This window comes from Mesoplodon bidens, assembly GCF_964165515.1.
Source record: "Mesoplodon bidens genome assembly, chromosome: 15".
In the NCBI taxonomy this organism is placed as follows: domain Eukaryota; kingdom Metazoa; phylum Chordata; class Mammalia; order Artiodactyla; family Ziphiidae; genus Mesoplodon; species Mesoplodon bidens.
This window is the reverse complement of record NC_138171.1, coordinates 30440181-30450794: the sequence shown is the minus strand read 5'-3', so window position 1 is coordinate 30450794 and position 10614 is coordinate 30440181. Positions and strand designations below refer to the sequence as shown.

Sequence of the window (10614 nt, the reverse complement as noted above, 5' to 3'; positions counted from 1 at the left end):
TTCCAGGGCTTTCTGGGATCACCTCCAACATAAACTGCTTGTACCTAATCCTTGTCTCAGGCTCTGCTACTCAGGGATCCACACCAACCCACCACATTTTGGTAGAGGAAGCAAGTGCTACCATCCGAAGGAGGCATTTAAGGAGACAGAAGTGATGAGGGGGACACGAGGTGGAGAACCTCCCAAGAAGTCTCTTGGGGACATACTTGACCACGAAGGCTCAGACACCCAGCTCAGAGTGGCACAGGAAAAGACGTGAATTAATCAAACTCACAGAAACAGAGGGTGAAATCACACTCGGTGCTTTTAATTCAAAATGAGAAGGACAGCATCGGACCTCTCTCACCCGACACCACCCTCTCTCCCTGCAGACAAAGTAAGCCCATGATTATCTCATGGCTGCCAGTGGGCATGGGCTGGGGCCAAAAGGAGCTATGGAGCCTCTCTGTTGAACAACTCACACCTTTGTGAACTGTGGTGGGGCTGGACACTGAGCAGGCCCTCGCCAACAAAATCCTTGATGATGGCGCCTAAGTAAGTGCAAAGGCAGAAGCCAGCTCCCTGACCCTCGAAATCTCAGAGACTCCTTTTGCACTGCGATGACTATGGGTTTGGAAGAAAGTGGGCCGAGTTCCACGCAGCCGTTCCTTACTGCCCCAGCACTAGTGGCTGGTGGACTATTTGGGGCTGGCTGGCAGGGATGGGAGAAAGTGGGGTCAAGGACAAGCGGGCTGGCCCGCTGCAGAAGTCTGAATAAGTCACGAGGTCACTCCAGGCATAGGATGCTCTGTGATTCCTCCTCTCTAACCGCTCCCCGGGCCCCTTTTCTGCCAGTTTGTCCCATCCATTTGTCCTGGGTGTGGCAGCACACCAGAGCTGAGAGGAGGCTGGGAAGGAGGCAGATGCCAGATTTTACCTGGCTGTATATCCGTCCATCTTCATCCTCCCTCCTTGCCCTCTTAGGAGGGGTCAGCGGGGCCAGGCAGCACTGAATTCTTTCTCCAGACCCTGGACAAACTGGTCATTGAGGAAGAGCAGCTGACCATGGGGCAGGAAGCGGGCGAGGATGCCCTCGATGCAGTCAGCCCGCAGCAGGATGTTGGCAGTGGGGACCAGCAGCCGGAGGTGCTCAAGGAGAAGGCGGGCCAGCAGCCGAAGCGTGCCCTCTGCCAACAGCAGGTTCTCGTGGGCATTCAGCACCAGGGCGAAGCCTAATGAGAGCACGCCTAGCCACACCACTGTCCGAGGCTCCTGGAAAGGGTCCCCTGCTGTCAGGCGGAAGGCCCCACATGGGGACTCATGCAGGTGCACTGGGTCATCTGAGGACTGGGGCTGCAGGTCCACAGTAGGCCGGCCGCACGCCTGCTGCTGCAGCTGGCACATGGACTCCACCTGCCTGTGGAGAATAGGTGGGTCACTGACCTGTCACCCTCAGGACCACCCCTGGAGCTGGGAGCTGCCATTATCCCCATAACTAGATGCAGAAACTGAGCCCCAGAAAGACTAAGTGAAGTGACCTGCCCAGGGCCACAGAGCAGGGAGCATAAGCCCAGATGGGAATCCAGGCTCCAGCCTCCAGGCCCTGAACCATTTCACTCCATGTGGCCAAGAGAAGGCAGGTTCTGAACACAGCTCCTTGGGCTGGGAAAAAGCACCAGGGGATGAAGATCCTGCCCCTACCTGCTTCACAGAGGCCTCCTCAACATCTCAACAAGAGATGAGAAGTGGAGTAAAAGCTATGTCCAACCCAGGCTGTCCAACCTCTCCACCCTCACCCCATCCTGCAGCCCTCTCCAAATAAAAAAGAAAAACCTTGCACTTGGACATCCAGGCTCTTGAAATCACTCTCTGATCTCTCATGAATCACCTTCCAATCTGGGCCATGTACAGGCTGCTCTTAAAAACACGTTTGGTTTTCTGTGCCACATAAGGGGGAGACCCAGCAGAACAAAAAGATAAACAAGAGGCTGGCCCAGGGTTGCCCCAGAGTGTTAATCCCCCCACCCAAAACACAGAGGGGCCAGGAGATTCTGGAACCTGCTGGTTCAGACTGGGTCTGGGAGGGGAAGGTCCAAGGTCAGCCATCCCATCTAGAACAGTGTTTCCCAACTGTACCCTGTGGATCCTGAGCTTTTGGGAGGCTCTTGGCACAGATTCCCATAAACCACATTCTCTCTCTTCCTTAGAGATTCATGAAGCTTAAAGGCACACTAAGGGCCCTGAAAAGTCCTGCACTGCAAAGCATATTTAATTTGTACTGCTTACACTCAAATCCCAACTCTTTCACTTTCTAGATGCATAACCTTAGACCAGTTAAATTTCTTTAACTCTCTGTAGCTCAGTTTACTCATCTGTAAGGTGGGGATAATGTACCTACCTCAAAAGACTGTTTCAAAGATAAAATGAGTTCATACACACGAAATGCTCAGAACATAAAATGCTTAGTACATACAGGCTCAATAAATGCTAACTACAAAAAAATTACCATAAATGCTAACTATAATAAATGATGATGATAATACATTATTACGTCTTTAACCTTTTTTCATATAATACTTGTGACAACTGTGGAAGACTCTTTGAAAGCACTACTCTAAAACTTTCTCTCTGCTTCTTAGTCCTCCTGTTTCTCTGTGCCCCCCAGAAAACCTATCATAATTGGTGTGTATTCAATGGGCTGGACTGTGTTACCTGGCCACGGCCAAAATCTGCTCCTTTCGGAGGAGCCTGTCCCTCTCAGCACCATGTGGCTGTGGGTCGTTGGGTGAATTCTCGGTACCAAAGAAGCAGGAGTAGAGCACTCGGCAAAGGCCTTCCTCAGCCTTCGTGGCCCGCAAGGTGTGGATGAGGAAGGCATGGACCATGGCTCTGGGATGGATGCTGCAGGAAAGCCAGAGACCTCAGTGAGATGAGTGTAAAACCCCAGAGGGGAGGCAACCACAGAAAGGGTCTGGCCTAGCTAGGCCTGGGAGCGTGTCTAGAGGCTGGTGTGGCTGGTCACTGGTCCTCCTCAGTCATCCAAGACACACGCCCAGCCTCTGAATGTGGTCAGCACCAACTCTGTCCATAAGAGTCTAGCAGCTAAGATATCTTAGACAACCTCAAAGCCAAATCTACAAAAACCCGGCCAGGAATCTTGAAAAATGTCAGTCATCAGAGTCAAGGAACCCTGGGGAGCTGTTCCAGACTGAAGGAGGCCAAAGAGACAAGACAGCCGAACGCATCCTGCGATACTAGAGAGGAGCCCTGGCAGAGAAAAAGGTAGTTTCAACATAGGGCATTACTAGGACAACTGGAAGCATTTAAGTACGGATTACAGGTTAGATAATAGTCTTGATCGATGTTACCTGATTTTGAATGTAGGAGAATGTCCTTGTTTTTAGAAAACACACACTGAAGCACCTCTAAATATAGAGGTAAAGGGGCATCATATCTGCAACTAACTTAATTGGAAATTTAAGTATACAGGAGTTCTTTATAAGAACAGTCTTGAAATTTTCCGTAAGCTTGCGATCACGCCAAAATAAAGACCACGAAATAGTAATAATAATGGTGTTTGGCTCAGTGACCAGCCCGGGGGTGAAAGGCAGCGGGTAGACGGTAAGCAGATATCTGTAGCTAAGGGCAAATAGATCGTGAGTTTAAACTGGTTAAACAGGAAGGTTCACGACAGCGCTTTGAAACCCGTAGCTCGGAGACCTCGACTGACCTCCCGCGACCCGCTACCCGCAATCAGAGCCGTCATCAGCCTTCGCCACCGCGTCGCCCACCCCCGCCCCCCACAGAGAAATGGTAGCGGCCAAGACACTTTACGTCACTACTCCGCGCAACCCTGTAGCGCTGTGCCTCTGGGGGATTGTAGTTGCTTGCCCCAGCTAGCCAAGCCTAAGGAGGGGGCACCCTGGACTGCGTGTGCCCTGCAACCCCGGGCCGCTGTCCTCGAGGCGAGACGCTCACCTTTTCTTCCGTGCCCACGGACTTCTACTAACAAGCCACTTCACTCGGCTAAAGGGGAGATATGGCGGTTGCGCACGCCAGTAGCGGGCGCGCGCCCGAGAGTGACGCGCTCAGGGTGGGCGGGGCCTCATATCCCGAGCTGTGCTCCGGGTGCGGGGCGTGGGTGGCCTCTGGAAGCCTGGGCCTCGGGCTCAGGCGACTTTCACCGTCGGACCAAAAGCCCCTTGCTCCGGGTTCACGGCGCGGCCGTCGCTGGTCACTCACTGACTGGGTACGCGGGGTTCCCACTCGAAGCCCTAGACCAGTCGAGCCCCAGGCCACTTCCCCTGGAGGCCACGAGGGGGCGCCCAACCCGGTGCGTGGCCTTTCCGGAAGAGGCGGGGTCTGAAGGTGCAGGGCCGAGGTCTCCAACTGGCCAATACGCGTGGGAATCACGGGGGCGCCTGTTAAAATTCAGGTTGCTGGGCTTTAGCTCCGGGAAAGAAGGCTTGTGGGGAAACATGCATATTTACGTAGTTGGCGGGGAGGGCTTCTGGGTTGTGGGTTCCTGCGGTGGGTTAAGACTAGGGCTCGGTTTGGAGTGGAAAGATTAAAACTCTGGTCACCAGCTGTGCATCCCTGGCAGGTCAGTCACTTTACTGGGCCCCAGTGAAGCCCCATATTAGTTTTTCCTTTCACACTCCCACCTCTAACAAGCTCTTTCCTTGTCCCCTCTTTGAGGGAGGCCATCAAAAGTGTAGGGAAAGGACTTGTACCTTAAGCCTGAAAGGGCCACTGCCAGGTGCTTCCCTGTTGGTGTCTTGGCCCAGAGGTATTTGGGGCCCTGCAAGACTTGTGTGGGCCTCATTGCCTGCCCTGGGCACCCCAGCCCCCACCTCCCCACATAATCCTTTTACTTCTTGGCATGTGAACTGCTGCAACCTCCCCAGATGTGTTCTGTGCCTCAAAACCCCACGCTGGGTGTTTCCTCGGCCTGGCCTGCCCTTTCCACCCCTTTATTAGCCCTTCAAAAGGTGCTCAGACCAAAACCTAGGGGAAGTCTTCCTGCTGGACTGCCCATTAGCATTCAGCTGTCCCCTTTATATCTGTTGTGAGGGTCTGCCTATGGTGCTGATGTCTCCTATGGGGTATACCCTGGCTGTGGTGCCCAGTTTCATTCCCCACGTCCATGCACAAGGCACGCCTGGAGCCAACCCAAACACACTTCTTTTTTTTTTTTTTTTTTTTGCATTACACGGGCCTCTCACTGTTGTGGCCTCTCCCGTTGCGGAGCACAGGCTCCGGACGCGCAGGCTCAGCGGCCATGGCTCACGGGCCTAGCCGCTCCGTGGCATGTGGGATCTTCCCGGACCGGGGCACGAACCCGTGTCCCCCGCATCGGCAGGCAGCCTCTCAACCACTGCGCCACCAGGGAAGCCCCCAAACACACTTCTTGGTGACTGAAGAAAGAAGGGCAGGGCAGCTCAGGCAGGGACCTTGGAGTGCAGCCTGGGCCCCTCTGGCCATAGGACGTGGGCAGGGGGGCAGTGAAGGGAGGCTAGAGGAGGTGGCCTTGGGGCTGGCCAGAGCATGTGGGCATTCTGACCACAGGTGCAACACATATATGTATTTGTAGGTGGAGGGGCAGGCCCAGAGACAGTTGGGCCTCAGCCACAAGGCTGGGATGATGTTGGCTCAGTTCCTGGTCCCTATCACTCTCAGCCAGGACTCATGTCTGCCACCTGATTACAGCAAAGAGCTGGCAGAGGGCACTGGTTGCTGGGGGCCAACTGGCATCCGGAACACAGTATTCTGGCCTCTGTCCACTCCTCAGGCAGTGAGTCTACTCCAGGTCCCAGGCTGCTGGGGAGGCCAGCCTAGTGTGACATACACAGAGAAGACAGCAGTGAGAAGCTGGCCTGAGCTTCTGGAGGTCAGTGGGGGACCCAGATGGAGGTGGTGTCCAGATAAGTGAGGCAGACTCAGATGCCGTTCCCAACTTTTGGCAGCCCTCAGCTAACTTGTGCCCCCAAGGTCAAAGTAATGTGCTGGGGACAGTGAGGCAGGAAGGAGCCTGGGTCCCCCGAGACGCTGCAGAGCCTTCTTGCTGAATGAGTAGCACATATTGCAATGTATTTATTTTGTTAAACTGGTGTGTGGGGTTTCTGTTATGTGCAGCCTAACTCAAATGAGTTAAGTGAGGCAGCATGTGAAGTGGGCAGAGTGGAGCCTGACATGTAGTCGGTACTCAATAAATCAGTAAATGTTGACAAGCATTAATGCAGAGGCAGGATAGGAGAAGGTGTCAGAGAGGCCTTGGTCAGTCCTGGAAAGCAGGTGGGGCCTTCTGGTCTGGCAGCAGCTCAGAGGCAGGGCGATGGACAGGCTGAACTTCTGCTTCCTGGTATGTGCATGTTCACGTGTGCCAGCCTTTTATAGCAGTTACCCTAGAAATTGTAGCGGGGCCAGGCACGCAGTACATTAAGATGTGGGTTTGTGGCTAGAGTGTGTGTGTGTGTGTGTGTGTGTGTGTGAGTGATAGAGACAGGAGAGAAGAAGAAAAATAAAGCACTACAATTCAGTATCCTGTAATAAACCATAATGGAAAAGAATATGAAAAAGAATATGTATATTATATATGACTGAATCACTTTGCTGTACACCAGAAACTAACACAACAACACTAACACAATCAACTGTACTTCAAAAAAAAAAAAACCCTAAAAAAAAAATAAATAAATAAGCAGCTGGCTGGATTTGAGGCCTGGCCCACCTGCCTAGCTGAGACGAGGGGCCACACTTTCAAGTCATTTCCCCTCCCCCTCCTCTGGCTGTGGGCAAAGGTGCCCATCACTCCACTGCCCAGCTCTGCTCTTCTCAGCGGCCCTCTTGAGTTGGGGGGGTTGCCTGAAGCCCCTCACATTGACCCCTTCCTCACACTCCCACCCTCCATTGCTCTTTACCCATTTCAGGGTGAGGCCTGCCCCACAGTGGCAGGCAGCCTGGTGTTTGCCCCTTCCGATCCACATTGATGCCCACCATCAGGATGCACGTGGTGTCTGATACTGACTCAATTTGGACAGCAGTTTCCATTTCCCACTCACCCAAGCCATGCAGGGTCCTGAATCACTGCTGGGCAGCCTGGCTTGGGAAGCTCTGCTGCTTCTCCCAGACAACAGGACCAACCCTCAGGTCCTGCTTAACACACCTCCAGGGACGGGGAGCTCACTCCCCCAAGATAGCCCCATTGTTTTTTTTCTTTTTTTGGCTGCATTGGGTCTTTGTTGCTGCATGCGGGCTTTCTCTAGTTGCGGCAACCTGGGACTTCTCATTGCAGTGGCTTCCCTTGTTGTGGAGCATGGGCTCTAGACCCGCGGGCTTCAGTAGTTGTGGCTCGCAGCCTCTAGAGTGCAGGCTCAGTAGCTGTGGTGCATGGGCTTAGTTGCTCCTCGGCATGTGGGATCTTCCCGGACCAGGGATCGAACCGTGTCCCCTACTTTGGCAGGCAGGTTCTTAACCACTGCACCACCAGGAAAGTCCCCCCATTGTTTTTTGTTTTGTTTTGTTTTGTTTTTGTAATTTATTTATTTGGCTGCATTGGGTCTTCATTGCTGCGTGCGGGCTTTTTCTAGTTGCGGTGAGCGGGGCCTACTCTTTGTTGCAACGCGCGAGTTTCTCATTGCAGTGGCTTCTCGTTGCAGTGCACAGGCTTCAGTAGTTGTGGCACGCGGGCTCAGTAGTTGTGGCGCACGGGCTTAGTTGCTCCGTGGCATGTGGGATCTTCCTGGGCTAGGGCTCGAACCTGTGTCCCCTGCTTTGGCAGGTGGATTCTTAACCACTGTGCCACCAGGGAAGTCCCCCCCTCCCACTGGTTTTTGACAGCTGGAAATGCTTATTGATGATCTTTACAGACCCCTGAGACCTCAGGCCAGACCAGCTGGGCCACCACCTACTTCTGGATGAGGGGAGGGCAATTAGATGGATTCTGCCAGCCCCAGGCAATGGATTTTTTGAATGTCTGATAAGAATGTTTAGCCATTTCTCAAATTGTAGAGGAGGAAACTAAGAGGAAGAGGGGATCTGCTTTACTGAGAGCCCAGGTGGGCTGAGCTCGAGTGGCTATGGTTGCCCTAGAATTAAGGAGACCAAAGTAGGGCAAGCCTTATACTTCCATCCCCCTCCACCTTCCTGGGCCATCTCAGAGATGGCTTGCCCTATGTGGGTCACCAGACGGCCTCCTCCTCCTCTGCCTGCACCAACCCCCATCCACAGTCTCCTAACTGCTACTTTGGTGCAGTAGGACACCAGTCTCCTACACAGAGCGGCTGGGCTTTTCCCTTGTAACCCATCACCCAGGGGCATGTCTATGGGCAGAAAGGGGCCAAACCCTCAGGTTAGCCCCTTTCTTTTAATTAAGTGTTTTTAGGCTTATCCTTTTTACCTGTCTGGTCTTGTAATCCCCACATTGGCTCTAAGTAATAACAGCCATGGCAGACTCTTGTGTGGCACTTGATGTAGACAGGCCCTATTTTTAGTGCTTTACATACACCAACTCATTTGATCCAATCCACAGGCCTTTGAAGGAGGGGCTTTACTATCGTATTTTGCAGATGAGGCACTGAGATCAAGTAACTTTCCTGATATTACACATGTACTGAATGAGGTGTGCATGTCCATAAATTTCAGCCTGTTTCATCCCCTCCCTTGTGTGTCCCCTTCTCCCCCATCCCTTCAGGGTCACCACAGAGACTGTTGGCCCACACCCTCAGCTCCCAGAGGCCATAATCCCAGCCCTGCTTACCTGCTATAATCCAACCTTGGGAGCTCCCTTCCCACCCTGGTTGGATGATCTCCTTCTCTGGTATTCCCAATCCCAGCTCAGGAGGCCCCCGCCCTGAGCCCTCCCCTCAGGGAGCCCCAGGCCCCATGTCTTGGCTGGGCTCCAGAAGGGCTAGGCAGTGTGTGATTTGTCCTTTCAAACGGCTGCTCTTCCTGCAGGGCTGAGAGCCAGGAGGCCCCACGAGGCAGCTCAGGCCCAGCCACGTGAGACCCTTTCCCCTCCCGCTGCCCCAGGCCCAGCTGACTCAGAGCCTGGCAGCTTCAGTCACCACCCCTCCCAGGGGTATGTGTGCTGGTATGGACTGGGTGGGGAGGAAGCAATCCTAGCAGCACTGCTCAGCACCCACATTCCCATGTGGGTTGGGTGGGAATGCTTCTTAGCTTCTGTCCCATAACCAACTGTCTACTTTGAACAATAGGCTGAATAACTTCATGTCATCCAACATTCTCTCAAGGCATGAATTTTAAGGCTGTAGAACAGCAACTTCTCCATCATTGCTCAACTTCCCTCTCCTGATTGTTTCCAGATTCCACATGGCTATAGACCTCCTTGTCTAAACATCCTTCCTTTCTGTACCACCAACAGTTTTATCGCTTCTGGAAAGTAGGGTGCCTGTGTGTTCAATCCCAGGGATAAAGACTTTTTAAAAATCATGTTTTCTAGGTGGTTGTGAGCTATTGTCACTGGAAGACTCAAGCCAGTGATCTACAGTCAGTTAACTCCAAAGAGTCACTTTAACTTTTTTCAGAATCTGACTTGAGAAACAATTAAGACTAAGATCAGTATTTCAACGTAGGAGGATCAGAAAACAGGCTGGAACTCCTGCTACTGCCACATCACAGCATGTAGGTTCAGCACTTGACAGTTAGCAGAGCTTTTTGCTATAAATAACCACATTTTCTGGTTGAGAGAGAAATTAAAATTTACCAATCTTAATGAAAATATGGAGCAACAGAACTCTCAGACACTGCTGGTAGGAAGGTAAGTTGGTATAGCAACCTTGGAGAACTATGTGGAAAACACACATGCTACAAGCCAGCAATTCCACTCCTGGTATAGTTCCACCACAATTTGAAATAGTCCCAAATTATTCACTGAGGGCAAAATGAAAATGTTCTATATCTTAATTGTGGTGGCAGTTACCAAACTGTGCATTCGTCAAAACTCACAGAACTGTATACACAAGAGGGTGAATTTTACCTTAATTTTTTAAAGATTTAAAGGCCAGGGAATTCCCTGGTGGTCCAATGGTTAGGACTCGGCACTTTCACTGCCGTGAAAGTGGGTTCAATCCCTGATCGGGGAACTAAGATCCTGCAAGACATGTGGCATGGTGAAAATAAATAAATAAAGGCCAGAAGAAAAAAGTAGAATGAATAATTCAATGTAAGAATATATCCATATAGCTGATTTACTTTGTTATAAAGCAGAAACTAACACACCATTGTAAAGCAGTTATACTCCAAGAAAGATGTTAAAAGTCAAAAAAAATATTTCCCAACATTGACTATTGCCTTTTAAAAATTATTTGCAAATTTTCTAAGTGAAAAGGAATATCCCACAATTAAAAAAAAAAGAATATATCCATATAATGGAATACTACACCGCAATGAACAAGAATAACTCTTGCTAAAAGAAACATGATGAATCTCAAAATCATTATGCTGGGTGAAAAAAGCCAGACACAAAGGAGTATGATTTCATCTCTATGAAGCTCAAGAACAGGCAAAACTAATCTACCATGAGAGAGGTCAAATTAGTGGTGACCACAGAGTGTGGGTAACTAGGAGGGAGCAGGAGGGAGCCTCCTGGGATGCTAGAAATGTCGACATCTTGAG

The 10614-nt window shown here is 51.4% G+C and overlaps 1 protein-coding gene across 1 annotated transcript; it reads right to left on the bottom strand.

The window, feature by feature from the left end:
- Positions 1-248: 248 nt before the first annotated feature.
- On the bottom strand, positions 249-4265 carry AP5S1 (adaptor related protein complex 5 subunit sigma 1). Its single transcript, XM_081256024.1, has 3 exons — positions 3958-4265; positions 2692-2880; positions 249-1396 (listed from the first exon to the last, which is right to left on the bottom strand). Exons 2-3 carry the CDS (start codon positions 2862-2864, stop codon positions 970-972), a joined length of 600 nt encoding a protein of 199 aa, XP_081112150.1. The 5' UTR covers positions 2865-2880; positions 3958-4265; the 3' UTR covers positions 249-969.
- Between the last annotated feature and the right edge of the window lie 6349 nt (positions 4266-10614).

What these genes read in the sequence shown, in the direction of transcription:
- AP5S1 (XM_081256024.1), bottom strand. Translation starts at nt 2,864, where the DNA reads ATGGTCCATGCCTTCCTCATCCACACCTTGCGGGCCACGAAGGCTGAG. An exon ending in CAGATTTTGGCCGTGGCCAG is followed by an intron (nt 1,397 to 2,691) that starts GTAACACAGTCC and finishes TATTCTCCACAG; the next exon opens with GCAGGTGGAGTCCATGTGCC.